This window comes from Siphateles boraxobius, unplaced genomic scaffold (genome assembly GCF_051911475.1).
Source record: "Siphateles boraxobius isolate OS27281-9 unplaced genomic scaffold, OSU_SipBor_1 7, whole genome shotgun sequence".
Lineage (NCBI taxonomy): Eukaryota > Metazoa > Chordata > Actinopteri > Cypriniformes > Leuciscidae > Siphateles > Siphateles boraxobius.
Window position 1 is genome coordinate 11,443,313 of NW_027509197.1, and position 16,140 is coordinate 11,459,452.

Genomic DNA, 16,140 nt, shown 5'->3' on the forward strand with positions numbered 1-16,140 from the left:
AAATCGTCACCGTTCATCTCGAACCGACCCCACTGTACCGTTCCCCCGTCTCAAATCCTCCTGCGTTTTTTCCCGCTGTGCCTCATTTCTCTCCCTCACTCATTCTTTCTCTTCTTGTCCCATGCCATTCTCCCCTCTGCCATTCTCTTTTTGTTACCTCTGCCTTTGACCCCTCCCCGTCCCTTTCTCCCTCTCTCCCCCACTTTCTTGGGTGGCTTTTGTGCTCGGTGCATATTGAGGCGTTCTGCTCTCCCTCGTTCGCTCCCCTTTCACTTTGTACAGCTGTTGCAGGCCCTTGAATGCAGAATAATGTCTTTTGTTGCATCCGGCTGCTCATATTTTTAATTATTCTTTCTTGTTCTATTGTGGGTTGTGACACTTTTTTTGCTCTGAAGTGCACGGTGTATGAGTGTGTGTGTGTGTGTGTGCAGTCTGTGCACTCTCCCTGTCCTTTATCTTATAATTTTCTCTCCCTCTGCCTCAGTAATGAGACCTGCTTGCACCTGACTGTTTTTTGTCCGCTTTTATGGGGATACATGCTTTTCTGCTTAGGCTGTTTAGTCTCTCTGTGCTTCTTTCTTTCTTTAGTCTCTTTCTTCACTTCTATTCTCTTCTTTAATGAATTAAAGTTTTTGCTTCCCATGGTGACATACATAGCAATGCCCAAATTTTGGGACTCCCACTGAGATTGCCTATAATTTTATTAATGACAAATTTTGTCTGTACCCTAGAACATTTACATTTATCGAACATCACATCCTAAAAATCCTTTTTAAGCTTAAAATGACTAAAATATCCAAACTAAAACATATGTATTTGTCCATTCTCATACAATTCATATATATATATATATATATATATATATATATATGGTTCTGTCAGCCACTTCATTAAAGAACCTTTTAGTGGTTCCCTTCATGGGACCATTTTATGGATTCAATTTCAATTTATTAACTTTGTTGTCATTTTTTTTTTATTTGAATTACATTTTATGAATTAAACAGCTCATAAACATACTTTATTTCTACATAAAATTTAAATAACCCGTTAAACATGAAAGTTGTAAGCAACCATTTAAGACATTTCTCCTTATATAGAACATTTTCTATATAGAACCCCATTGAAGAGTGTATCAATCAAAGCTCTTATTATTCTATAAATCATTGGCCCGTATTGTCCCCAGCTTATTCCAGATGTGAAGGCTCAGTGTTTGTGTCCTTGCCAAACCATATTACTTACGAACCCCTTTTTGGGCCCATGGCACTTTCCTTAGACCCCATTCATTGTACCCCCCTCCTGCTCCTGTTGCTTTCGGCCCATTCCCCCCCCCTCTCTCTCTCTCTCAAGAACGACCTATCCAGGGCATCAGTACCTCCCCCACCCCACCATTTCACCATCAGCAACATGTGGAGCTGTCGCCACGGCAACGACGTTTGATGTGACAAGTGGCGGCATTGGTTGAATGGGGCTGAGAGGCAGCGAGGCCTTCATATGAGTCGGACACAGCTCTCGGGGAGGCACATTCTCTCTTTCCCCTCCCTTTTCTTGTCCTTCCCATTTATTTTCACTCATTTACCTTTTCGCTCCGGCACTACATGTATGCCACTCTTTCCCTCCGTTTTGGTTTCTCACGTCAACCACCGGCTACTTTGAAGCGCTATCTTGATGCTTTGCTTAAGTTGTTCGACCGGGGATGCGTAGACTTTGAGGAGGCTTGAAAATGTGAGATTGAAGATGGCCCTGCTCGTGATGTTGTGGCGCGTGTGATGTAAAGAGGTATACGAGATGTGTGCGGGTGAGTTCTGTTTTATACCAGATCTATTGAGGCTGTTGGCCTTTATTTCGTTTTTAAATGCTGAGATGCTTAATTATATATGCTGATGTTTATCTGATGGTTGTTTTTGACACTATTATATATTTTCCTTATGAATAATGTAAAAAAATGTTGCATAAAAAGACATAGGCTACTTAACGCTTTATTAGTTGATCAACGTACTGATGCCATTAATTGTGCACCCTGGTTTAATTTAGTCAACATTTGTAAAAAATAATACAAATAAAATAAAAATATTACATAAACACTTTTTCAGGACATCTTTTTTTCTCTTTGCCATATGTGGAAATTGTTTAAAGAAAAATTTAAATTTCACATTGCAATACATTTAATAATTTGTTTCGTTTTGAAAAGATCACAGCTCGAAAAATATGGTTGAACTTAAAATTTTTCTATTTGCACACCCATACACACCTTGAATTATAAAATCAGTTACAAACTGCGACAGAGTTTTGACTAATGCTGTATTTTAAGTGTAAGTCAGTGTTTTGCACTATATATTGTAGGCTTTATCAGTTCTTTAAATGTGCATAAAACAAATGTACCATGACCACTCCAACTTTTACTTTCACTCATACTGTTACTAACCAGAACCAGACTAAACTTGTAAAAACGTATTCAAATATTTTTTTTCTCTCTCTCCTTCCAGTTTTACAGGGGTCAAAATTATACATTTTAATTGAATACATATATAACTATATATTAGTGCTTTCAAATCGATTAATCGTGATTAATCGCATCTAACTGTGTATACACTCACTCACTCACTCACTCACTCACTCACTCACTCACTCACTCACTCACTCACTCACTCACACACACACACACACACACACACACACACACACACACACACACACACACACACACACACACACACACACACACACACACACACACACACACACACACACACACACACACACACACACACATTTACAAACTTGTATGTCAGATGCAATTAATCGCGATTAATCGATTTGACACCACTACTATATATACACTTTTGTAAATACAAATATTTAAACAAAAACTTGCCTCTATATCGTATCATCATATCTTACCATAATAACAGAACTCAAAATAGTTTATCTTTAAATTTGTCTTTTACTATTTGGTAATATTAAAAATGATTTAATATGATAAGATTTCAGATCTCAAAAAATGAATACTAAAATAACAATGAACCACATGTGTTTGGTTACAGTTCACATCTTCAGTATTATGCAGCGTGGCACACACACGAATGCGTGTGATGGAACATTTTTGTTAAACCCTGTTTTTAAGAATTGTCTTGAATAGCGATGTCAGGTGGACTGGTTGCTGTGGTAACAGGGCAGAGCAGGCTGGATGAGTGAGATGATGTAATCCGTTTGTAGTCATTGCAGGTGCATCTAAGTTCATACTGTTTCTCATGGTTTCATGTACTAATTATAAAAAGATATTATTGTAAGGTCGCAAAATAAGTTTTATTGCATCAAATGTTTGTATTACGTACTGATAAAATGACCCACTCAGTGACCGGAATTAACCGGGCATGTTTTTCATGTTAACTTGAAATAAATATCATTGTTTACCCGTATAGTTTAATAGTAAAAATAGCCCCAAAATCTAAACTTTCTTTTCATTATTTTCTAGCTTCGACCTTAGTGCTAAATCAAGTGAACGGTTATGTGCTATTTCAAATATTGTTTATAAAAAACTGCAAGGGATAGAAAAATCAATCATTATAAACTCTCTGAAGGTTTTCTTTAGAGGAAACTTAATGAAAACTGCACACCTTCTGCTGTGCAATATTAAGGCTGAGAGAGACGACGGCTGTGATGAGAATTCTGACGAGTCATAGTCTGAGCGCGTCTATCAGATAAGATGAGTCCTGCTGAATTGTGAAATCAACTTACAAGGAGTGAATGGAGCAGAAGATACATAATGGGACAGACAGACTGATGAAATCTTAGATCCCCGAGAGTCTCGGAGATGGTCGGCACTTCATTTCTCACTCGGACATCTCGGCTGTGCGCGAACTCCCTATTGTGATTCAGAGTGCGAAGCTTTCGGTGATCTTTGCCCCCGAGATCTTCCAAAAACAAACAAGCACAAACACACACACACACACACACACAGCTATACATGTGTGTTTGTGTGTGTGTATCTTCTTTTTTTGTGGCTGAGGTCAAAGGGCGCGGTAGATGTCAGAGGGGTCATGGGGGAACCGGGGAGGGGGTCCTGGGACCCTGAATCCTATTTTCCCGCTTCTTGAGGAACAGATGTTTGAATTATGCTTCTCGGCTAGCAGCTTATTGTGATTCAAATGCACATTTGTATTCGTGGCGACTTGTTCGTGTGTGTGTGTGTGTGTGGAGTACGTGTTGAACTTTTCTTTACGTAAATATGACCTCACTTGTACGGTTATTCCTCACGTATCACCCTCTCCGGACCCATTTCACCCCTCCTGCGCAAGAGTTTTACTCTCTCGTTCTCTGTAACCATGCTTTCTTTCCTTGAGATCAGTTGCCTTCTCTCCCGCTTTCTCTCTGCCTCCTCATTTCTCTGCCTGCTCCGCTCAGACCTTGGGGGGCCTTTGTCCTCTTGTCCTAAACCAGCTCATTTTTCCTGCCTGCTCCCGTGCTCCATTCTAAAAGCCTGTCAGTCTTCCCTTTTAGGGGCCTCTCTGGAGTAGCAGGTGAGGCGCCCCACACCCCTTATCTCCTCCTCCATTGTCCTTCCGTCCAGTCGCGCACCCTTGCTTCAACACCACCACCCCCTCCCTCCTTCAATCTCTTCTCCGGAACATTCTTCCAGCTTTTCAGGAGAAAAGGCCGAATTTGAGTGGGAACAAGAGGGATAGAATGAAACGTGTGAGGAACAGAGAACGAGAAAGAGAGGGAGAGTGGGTGCGAGGAGGACAGGGAGCGAGGGGGGGAAATAGTTGATGAATTTTGAGAAAGGACAGAAAAGAAGGGAAGGCGTCCTAACCTCTTTGTGGTCAGACTTAAGTGCTTATTCACTCAATCTTTTTCTTTTGCTAGCTCAGCTGTAACGGCTGCAGAGCCCGTTTTGAAGGCCTGAAGGTCTGTGCCACTTTCTCAGAACAGCCAGTGGGTGTCTGTGCGAAAATTATAGGCGGTGCAAGAATAGATTGTTGAAAGTTCCTGTTGCATTTTTTCCTGTTTTGTTCTTAATGTTTCCTGTTTTGTTCTACGTTTTTCGACAAGAGATTCATGGTAGCCTTTTTTTCAATTGTGGAAAAGTGAAGAGTAATATATGTCAAGCTCTATATTGCATAAAAACTGCCTCAAAAGATTGTGTTCAGTTGTATTCAGCCAACTATTGTTTAATATTGTGGATTGTACACTTTGATCATCTTTGGTTGATGTGAGAGGCATATAGTTTAAACAAATGGAGGAATTAAGTTTTTTTTTGCCATAATCCCCTATTCTTTTTCAGAACAATTTCCATGCCAAATAATAATTGATATGCTGGATTAAAGTAATATTAATTTTAGACTTTTTAAGTTATACATTTAGTTATCAATGAAATGAATCAATCATACATTTTCTTGTGCAAGTGCAGTTGTGTGATTATGTTTTTTTCAGTCATCATAGTTTTACGTAAGCTTTTAGTTTAGTTTAGTATAAATGTAATTATTAATGACATAATTTAAGCATACATTTACTTAAGCAAGTGCAGTTGTGTGATTATGGATTTAGTAACACTTTATTTGGGTACACTTTATTTAAAGATGACGTAGTTACATTGTACTTACTCAAATAGGTACTGAGTAATATTAATTAACTACATATACTTACTATAAGAGTTATGGTTAGTGTTTGGTTTAGGGTTAGTTACCTGTAATTATGCATAATTTACTGTTATTACTATAGTAAGTACATGTAGGTACGTGTAACTGTCATCTTAAAATAAAATGTTACCCTTTATTTTAGTGTCTTTGTTACACGTACTTACCATGCATTACAGTAAATTATGCATAAGTACTTGCAACTAACCCTAAACCAAACCCTAATCCTAACCCTCTAGTAAGTACATGTAGTTAATTAATATTACTCAGTACTTAAATGTATCTGTAACAAGGATACATTGAAATAAAGTGCAATCATGTATTTTTAGTAATTAAAAGTCATACAGAAGCTTTAGTTTATTTTAGTACAGAGAACATTCTCTTTTATTTGAGTAATTTTGGTAAAAAAATGATTTACCATTAACTTATGTACTGTAGGTTTCCCCATACTTGCACACAGGGCCTAAAACTAACTTTTTGCTTCACCTGCCAATGGCCGGTGACCTAATAAAATGTACCATGAAACTGTTTTTGCAAATAGGCCTACAGGCAGTAATGACACCAAAATTTTAAATACCAGTGAAAATTCACAATCCTCTATTCCAATTCTGATACCACAGCTGAATATACTAGCCTAACTAATATACATTTAAAACATTATCAAGTGAACAGTCAGTAATAAAATAAGAACAAATAATCAAATTACAAGCAAAAGCACACAATAAATACAATATAAATACAATATAATAATGATACAAATGAAATAAACAGTGCTTTTCATGTTTTTCCTGGTAGGTCTGACAGTAGCAAGCAAATGTAAAATAACACTGCATATTCTTCACTGTATAAATTAAACATCCTTATTAATTAATCCTTATTAAAGTAACTATAGTTATTCAGTCAAGAGCAGTGAGTGATTTTATTTCTTTGTCTTTTGTTGTTTGATTAACATTAAAAACGCAGACATCAGCAGGAAAAATAGGCTGCTGTCACTTTAAGAGCGATTGCACGGATCTAAAATACTGAAACTTTAGACATAACCGACTATGTTTACTGGGATATGTTTACTCGCTATTTATTGACATCATTTTGAGAGAATTTGTCTGCTCAAATTCGTATAAGTCTTAGACATACCAAACATACCGAAATAATAAAACACCTAAAAGAGATCATTAAAATGGACGCGGTTTAAATAGATATTTCTTTCAGTGTTACATACTAAGGCGGTTTCTTTAGATAACACCACATGTAATTTCATTGAATAGTGTAGGCGTTTTGACAATAGCATATTTCCTCTCGTCTCTCATTTCCTTCTGCTCACCGTGATGGCCATGAATTACATTGAGCATTCTGCTGTTGCCATGGTAACGCTACGGCCTGTTCTCCCCTGCTGAGGCTCCCAGACACCATGGCAACACCAACAGGCAGGGGTTGGAGACACGGGGGCAGAGGGGCTGCATGACATCAGCAATCATTGCGTCCCTTCGTTTTCTTGTTCTCTTGATGTGCTATAAGTACAGATTGTGAAAACGGGTACGAAAGAGAGAGACGGAGAGAGAGAGATATCGAATAAAAATAAAGGAGTGTGAAATGAAAGAGATCCCCTCAGAGTGATTGACTCCTCCATTGTGTGGGGGATTTCCTTAATTGTTTACTTGCTGGTAATTATTCAGTGGGGCGGGCGGGTCAGTGACTTTGTCTAATTATTTCAGGGTGGCACGTGGCTGTGCGCGTGTGCCTGGGTTGCCAGGGTAATTAGTAGTCGATGATGACATCCGACTTGTTTATACAAACAGAGAGAGAGACAAAAGAGGGGACGAGAGACACTGTTTTGTGCCATAGAAAGCACACGAACGCTTCCTCACTTGCTCCTTGTGATGTCTGAAATGCTTTTATTTTCATTTTCCATTTTCTGTGCCATCGCCCTCTTTGCTTTATGTTATCTCACGTTTGTTTATTTTTCTCTCCCTCATCATAGAGGAGCGAGGGGCGTGGCTTGCCCCAGGCCACACGGGTAGGGGAGGGGTCGCGTGGTGTCATCCTGACAATGGTGGCCATGGCGTGTGTGGGCACTGTGCTGATAGTCGCCCTGGCAGTCGCCTGTCTTCGTCACCATGCCCGTCAGTTAGCCTCTGGCAAATTGGGCCTGGGACCAGAAGCTGGTGTGGAAACCCACTTTGATTACCAGGTAGCCCACACTGTTAAACACACACACACGCTTCAACATAAATACAAATGCTTCTGAGAAGGATTTTTCAATATTATATATATATATATATATATATATATATATATATATATATATATATATATATTGCTATAAAACAATAATATGCTATTTGAATATATTTTAAAATGTAATTTTGAGATGTCAAAGCTGAATTTTCAGCATCATTACTTCAGTCTTCAGTGTCACATGATCCTTCAGAAATCATCCTAATATGCTGATTTGATACTCAAAAAACATTTCTTAATGTTGAAAACAGTTTTGCTGCTTGATGTTTTTTGTGGAAACCATGATACATTTTTTAAAGAGATGAAGAATTGTATTTAATGATGATATATATATATATATATATATATATATATATATGGTGTATAAAGACCTTGCATTATGAACCGTTATGTTTTTATAACCTTAGAATGAGACATTTATATCTCCAGAACCGCGGGCGCCCCCTTCTATGGAGGTCGACATATTGTGTCGTCATGTTTCTACCGTAGCCGACAGCGAACAAACAGCGCTACAGAGCGCGTTTCATCACTACCTTGAAAAAAAGTTTTCAGTGGTGTATAAAGACCTTACTTAATGAACGATATTTGTATTACCTTAGAATGAGCAGTTTCTATCTACATACACCACGGGTTCGCTTACATTGAAATGCGGCAACATGTTTCTACAGTAGCCCAAAACGGACAAACGCGTTTCGTTACTATGTTGCTCTTCGTGCAAGGAAGCAAGCTTAATTCAGCGAATAAAACACTGACACAATGATGAACAAGTAACAATAATATTCACAATTACATATAGTTTTACTGGATAAATAAGTAAACATAATTTCTTAATTTATCCTTGTAAACAAACCTCATTGCTGAACTGGCTACTCGCTGCTGTCTCAGACGATGACATATTTTCCTGTCGGCCACCGTAACTTTTGTTGGTTGCAATTCGTAACCTCACCACTAGTTGCCGCTAAAAATCACACACTGCACCTTTAAATACGTTTTTTATGATATCAAACATTTTGATACCATTGAAATTTCATAATTCTTGTCTCTATTTTCAATATCACTAAAGTCTAACTAAAAAAAAAGCTTACTGAAGACAAGTTAACATTGACAAAATAAGAACAAAGAAATGAATTGCAAGCATATAGGAAAATAAACTACAATCAAACAAAGACACAAATGAAATAGACCTACCTGAAAATATTCAAACACTAGAAATTTTTAGAAAAAAACCCTGGATAGTCTTCACTGTGTAAATGAAATATACACACAGGTTACAGAAGTGATGCAGTGAAGAGCAGCGAGAGATTTTCTCTCTTTTGTTGTTTGATATACATTAATGACACAGGCGACATCAGGTATATTAGGCTGTTGTCACTTTAAGACTGACTGCACGGATCCAGAATCTTTCTCAACTTTTGAAGTTTGCTTAAAACATAAATTACTGTGTTTACCTGCCACATAAGCCCAATTAGGCGGCATAAAGAACTGAGATCAGAACTCGCACGAACTATATAGCGAAATGAGTTCTCTTTTGCTGCTCACTGCGCTTCAACCATGTAAAATCACTAGCATTTAACACGCAATGCTTAAAAACGTATGCAAATGATAAGCTTTCAGCACAGCAGCACAGTCACGTGAGCGTAAGCGTAGAGACGATAGTGCAAAATCTCTACCAGTACACACATTTCTACCAAGTACCGATTAATCGTGTCTACCGGTATATCGCCTATAGAAGCATGAAATAGTGTCTAATATCTTTTCTAGTGGCATTTTTAGGATGACTAAAGCAATCACTAATCAGGTGTAGCTGGCATATAATCTGCACTGTAATTGCATTTAATTTCATTCGACGTTGGCCTTGGCTATTAGAGATTGGTAATTGTACAGTGATGATTATTGATCAGAAAATGTCATTGGAAGTCAGTAGTGATAAGGTTTCCCTGCATCTCTCAGGAGCTGTGTCGCCAGCACATGGCAGCCAAGTCATCGTTCACCCGTCCGGAGGCAGGCGGTCGACGGGGGACCGACACATCTCGAGTCAGCAGTGTGTCGTCTCAGTTCAGCGATGGACCGCAGCACAGTCCCAGCTCTCACAGCAGCACACCGTCTTGGAGCGAAGAGCCTGCACAGTCCAACATGGACATCTCCACAGGACACATGATACTGGTACAGAGCCACAAGCGCACCAAAATTATATTTCAGACTTTACTTTGCTAAGAATCAAACTCGAATTAACAGGAATTATTGCACTACAGCACATATAAGTAAATAGGTCGTAGAGTCTGTGTTTAAACATGCAGTAAATTAAAGGTACTATTACAGGGTTTCATGTCTTATTTTAGCTGTATGGTCAGCTCTGAGGTTTAAGCTGTATCCTGAACTCTTTTAATAATTACATAGAAACAAACTAGATTTGTATAAGCAGACAAAGAAATGCTTGAAGTTCGTTTGTGGTGTACAGGCATATATGGAGGATCATCTGAAGAATAAGGACCGTTTGCAGAAAGAGTGGGAGGCTCTTTGTTCGTACCAGGCGGAGCCGAGCTCCGTCTCTATCGCTCAGTGTGAGAGCAACATGGAGAAGAACCGCTATCCTGACTTTGTGCCCTGTAAGAGCATGTGCCAACATTTATTTCTGTGATCTCATCCATATGCTGTACACTACTTCAAAAGTCAGTGAGATTTATTTTTTAAGTAATTGTGGTTTTATTCAGCAAGGGCACATGAAATTGATCAAAAAGTGACAGTAAAGACCTTTAGAATGATTTCTGAAGGATCATGTGACACTGAAGACTGGCATAATGATGCTTAAAATTCAGCTTTGCATCACAGGAATAAATTACATTTTAAATTGTATTCAAATAGAAAACAGTTATTTTAAACTGTAATAATATTTCACAGTATTACTGTTTTTACTGTATCTTTAATCAAATAAATGCAGTCTTGGTGAGCATAAGAGACGGTGAGCAAAAACGTTACAATATTTGAACAATATTTGAACAATATTTGACACTAGTAGGAAAGGCATCAGATCATATGACTGGAAAATACAAATAAAGGTTTACCAAAATGAGTAATTTTTTTAACACTGACTATGTTTAATTAAAAAAAAAACTGTTTTAGATGACCATTCAAGAGTGAAACTAAAGGCAGAGGTCAACCCCTCCAAAGAGGACTACATAAATGCCAGCACTATCGTAAGAAACAACGATTTTTATTCCACTAAAGAAGTATACATATACTGTATATATACTGGATAAGTAAATACTGGTAGAAAAACACATTATCTCTATAAAAAAGGTAAATGTGATCATGTCACAGGAAAGGGTCTTCATTTTTCTGTCTTTACCCATAGATTGATCATGATCCACGTTTACCTGCTTATATTGCAACTCAAGGACCCTTACCACACACTATTGCTGATTTCTGGCAGGTAAGTAACACATGTTGAGAGTAATGATGACATTTTAAGATTTAGATTTAACAAATATTGGAATATTTTTAAATATTTTAAAAAATAAAATATGATGATTCATAAATCGAAATTACTAAATGGCTGTAATTTAAATAATAGAAACTTGGTATTAAAATGCATTTCCTATATAAATTATTCTTTGTGTGCTGACACTGTTTTGGTGCATATGTTAGATGGTATGGGAAAATGGCTGTACTGTAATAGTGATGATGACCGCTTTAGTGGAGGATGGAGAAAAACAATGTGAACGTTACTGGCCTGATGAAGGATCGTCTTTATACAACATCTATGAGGTGAGAAACATTAAGATTCACTTCCTTTGGACCTTATGCTTTTAGTATGTACTACCCATTTTTTCCCCCTGTACGTCTCAGGTGAATCTTGTGTCTGAACACATCTGGTGTAAAGACTTCTTGGTTCGTAGTTTCTACCTGAAGAACGTCCAGACTCAAGAGACCCGCACTCTGACCCAGTTTCACTTGCTGAGCTGGCCAGCGCAAGGCATTCCCACCTCCACACGCCCCCTGCTGGACTTCCGCAGGTACTGCCGAAACCCAACACCTTCCTGCTGATAATAAATGAACTCATATTGTGATATGACTACAAACAGATCACACACACACACACACACACACACACACACACACACACACACACACACACACACACACACACACACACACACACACACACACACACACATCAGGTGTTTTCTCAAGGGAGGTAGTAGCTCCTCAAAGATATTACAAAAGATAATATATTTTCAAAGTAATACTGTCCAATAGCAACATCAGTGTAATAAGGTTCGGACGGAGGGAGGCAGCGTCTTTTTTGCCTCCCTTGTGCTTAATATGTTCTCATAGGGAACATAATGATAAATTCACATGACATCAAGTTAGCAACCGCTCGTAAAATTGATAAATGATGGAAACTGATGGACTAATCACGGAGTAAACAACATCTCCACTAGGTCACATCCGAATTGAAAATAAGAAATGATTTAGGAGTTTGATGATTTTTAGTGAGCACTCAGTTAAATTAAAGGCCTTTGTGCCTGTGACCATTTACTGAAGATTTGTTGACTACTAATAACAATTGCCAAAAAACATCTAGTAAGAAATAAATGTGCATTGTAACACTTTATAATAGGATCCCATTGATCATACATTAACAAACATTAACTAACAATGAGCAATACATTTGTTAAAGTATGTAATAATCTTTATTAATGTTAGTTAATAAAAAATAACTGTTCATTGTTAGTTCATGTTATCTTAGTTCTATTAAAGAATATTAATATTAAATGTTTTAATTAACAAAATGATTTAGAAGTGTCTATTATTGTTATTTCATTTTAATTAATGTAAACTAATGTTATCCAATCAAACCCTATTGTTAATGCATAAACGTAATGAGTAAATATAATATTCAATAGTATATTTAATATAATATTAAAAAATTAATTCTTGTTGATAATGTGAGGTCGAATGTTTTCCTCATGCCTTCGACTCAGACACTGTATTAACATCAAATAAACGCACTTTACATTTGATAAAACACACATACGCAAGTTTTTCCTCCACATCTGTCTCATTGCAAATACTTTCCCTACTGTTTTTCCTCACCCTAATATGAGGATCTGCTTCAAACTTGGGATTCTCTAATTACCTGTGGATGTTTTCTTTACCTTGAAGCCCAGTTCCCCCCAAAGTTCCTCTCCCTTGAATGCATTTGCACTGTGGACCGTTTGTCCTCGACATCCTGCCACGGGCCCTGCGTCACCCCTATCTTTCTCTCCTCCTTCCGTCACTCTCTCTGTCTCTGATGGAGATCGGTAGGTCCCTGGACGTAGCACACCTCCCAGTGTCATTTTTGTGATTTGCAGCTAGTAGTCTGGGTCCAGTTGCATAGTCACAAAAATGATCATTGGTAGGTGTGAGTGCAGCAGGAGTGAGGCTCCATCTCCTCTCTCCCCTTTCCTTCCCCAGCATCATGCATCCTCCAATTCCTCTTTGTCGCCAGAATAATGAATCGTAGGGTTTGACAAATTGACAGTTATGCTCATTATGACATGCTTTCTCCCTTCTTCACCCCCAACCTTTCTATTCTTCCATTGTGCATCATTTTTTCCCTTTTTTTCCAGAAAAGTAAACAAGTGCTACAGAGGACGCTCATGCCCAATCATTGTGCACTGCAGGTAAACGGCTACAATTTGTGTCTCAGGCTCACAATATGGGCTATGAATTTATTTCATGGAATATGAATGATTTAAATTCAAATTGTTTCCTGTTTCAAACAGCAATGGTACTGGTAGAACCGGCACCTACATTCTTATTGACATGGTACTTAACCGCATGGCCAAAGGTAAGCGCTTCATTACTCTATCTAGCTGTATTATTTAAGTGTGCCTTGTATGCCATGCTCACAGGTTGTTTGCCTGTTTTAGGTGTGAAGGAGATTGACATTGCCGCCACATTGGAGCATATTCGTGACCAGAGACCAAGTATGGTACGCACTAAGGTATGTATAAAATGCTTTTCGATGATTTCAGCATGCGATTGTGCATGTTAGTATGGAAGCTCGTTTCAGCAACGCAATTAACAAAAAAAATTATTGCGACTTTATCTCAAAATTCAGGGTTTTTCTCTCGCAACTGCGAGTTTCTCTCACAATTCAGACTTTGTCTTGTAATATTGAGTTTATATCTTGAAATTCTTTGTTTCTTGCAATTCTGACTTTCTCTGGCAAACTCACATTTCCAAGTTTATATCTAAAATCGCAATTCCTATAAAAAAATACAGAATTGCTTTAAAAAATAAAGTTAGAATTGCGAGATATATAACTTGCAGTATTTACTTTTTTTCTCACAACTGCGAGTTAACATTGTGCAATTCTGACTTTTTCTTGTAATTCCGAGTTTACATCGTGCAATTCAGACTTTTTCTTGTAATTCCTAGTTTACATTGTGCAATTCAGACTTTTTCCTTGTAATTCCTAGTTTACATTGTGCAATTCTGACCGTTTCTTGTAATTCCTAGTTTACATTGTGCAATTCTGACCGTTTCTTGTAATTCCGAGTTTACATCGTGCAATTCTGACTTTTTCTAGAAATTCTGAGTTTACATCTTGCAATTCTGATTTTTTCTTGTAATTCCGAGTTTACATCGTGCAATTCTGACTTTTTCTAGAAATTCTGAGTTTACATCCTGCAATTCAGACTTTTTCTTGTAATTCCTAGTTTACATCCTGCAATTCAGACTATTTCTTGTAATTCCTAGTTTACATTGTGCAATTCTGACTTTTTTTTGTAATTCCGAGTTTACATCCTGCAATTCAGACTTTTTCTTGTAATTCCTAGTTTACATTGTGCAATTCTGACTTTTTTTTTTGTAATTCCGAGATTACAATGCAATTCTAACTATATTTCTCACAATTCTGAGTTTATACATTTGGAATTGCAAGAAATAAAGTCAGAATGGCAAGATATAAACTCGCAATTACCTTTTTAATTTTTTATTCTGTGGCGGAAACAAGCTTTCTTGTGTTATTGTGTATTTACGCACTAAGCTTGAATGTTTCTTCAGGACCAGTTTGAGTTCGCCCTGACAGCTGTGGCAGAAGAGGTCAATGCCATTCTGAAAGCCCTTCCCCAGTGAGCCACATCCCACTGTGTCCCTATTACATGCTTTCGACTTGTACTCACCTCTTTTCATGCACCTCACTCACTTTCAAAAGTCGGAAAATTAATATTGTCACACTATAAAAGACTATGAACGCTTTCTGTATGCTGGAAACACTTTACAGGGGCCAAATTCTTCAGTCCCATTTGAGTTTCAGGGAGAAACAGTGGTTTTAAGAGGCATCTGCGTTCCACACAAGCATAAGACAGTGATTTAAAGTTACCTAATTTCTTAACATTGATATAGTATAATGTCTTTTTTATAAATATATATATACATATAATGTTTGATGTTGAAAATGTGTAATCTTTACATTTTGTTGTTCTTAAAATGCTTTCTTGTTCATGGTATGGCCAAAAATGCAATTCATGTCTCAAATGTAAAAACGACAGAAGAACCCACCATGTCTCATGCAGTCAAACATGAGAACATATATGCACAGTCATGACTCACGTCTGAACCCAAGAGTGGTTTGTTTCAGTGGAATGTACCTGAAAGGCACCTGTAATATCTTACGGTTCCTGTCAAATCTCTCACAAAAATTCAGTGCTTTCACATTGATGTCTTAATGTCTAGTGCAGCCTTTATGTCGTGTGATTATCACTGTGAATAATTCATGGAGAGCTCGGTTTGTCTATTCCTGTAGCAAATAATTAGAAAATGATTAAAAAAAACAGAGAAATATGTGACTATAATTTTTAAATGGTACTGAATTAAATGTGAATCTGTGTATCAGCACTGCTTGATGTGTGTGGTTTTTTCTTTCATTATAATCATGCAGACTGAACTCTGCCATTTATTAACAAAGTATATATGGCTTTGAATGTAGAAAGATGCTTTTTCTTGTAGACTGTGTAGATGAGACCAAAACTAAGTCATATAACCAAACCTAGTTATTATTTTTGGCACCGAAATTACACATTTCACCTTTAAATCACACACAAAAAATGTTGTATCCTTGTCTGATTTTTTTTATAAGACATTTAAAATGTCTATCTTAAATAAATGCTGTTCTTTTTAACTTTCTATTCATCAAAGAATCCTGAAAAAAATGTATCACGGTTTCCACAAAAACACACAGTTAGCAATAATAAAAATGTCTCTTTAGAATCAAATCAAC

At 37.4% G+C, this 16,140-nt stretch overlaps 1 protein-coding gene across 2 annotated transcripts in view; it reads left to right on the plus strand.

Moving 5' to 3' along the window:
- The window catches only part of ptprna (protein tyrosine phosphatase receptor type Na), a 32,727-nt gene extending 16,972 nt beyond the window's left edge, over window positions 1-15,755 (plus strand). For both annotated transcript variants that reach the window (XM_077216637.1, XM_077216636.1), the window contains exons 13-23: window positions 7,612-7,821; window positions 9,819-10,031; window positions 10,327-10,474; window positions 10,989-11,062; window positions 11,221-11,298; window positions 11,514-11,633; window positions 11,715-11,881; window positions 13,484-13,537; window positions 13,640-13,704; window positions 13,787-13,860; window positions 14,925-15,755. In XM_077216637.1, coding sequence (XP_077072752.1) covers window positions 7,612-7,821; window positions 9,819-10,031; window positions 10,327-10,474; window positions 10,989-11,062; window positions 11,221-11,298; window positions 11,514-11,633; window positions 11,715-11,881; window positions 13,484-13,537; window positions 13,640-13,704; window positions 13,787-13,860; window positions 14,925-14,996 — 1,275 coding nt within the window. In that variant the 3' untranslated portion in view covers window positions 14,997-15,755. The remainder of the gene's footprint in view (window positions 1-7,611; window positions 7,822-9,818; window positions 10,032-10,326; window positions 10,475-10,988; window positions 11,063-11,220; window positions 11,299-11,513; window positions 11,634-11,714; window positions 11,882-13,483; window positions 13,538-13,639; window positions 13,705-13,786; window positions 13,861-14,924) is intronic.
- The last annotated feature ends 385 nt before the right edge of the window (window positions 15,756-16,140 follow it).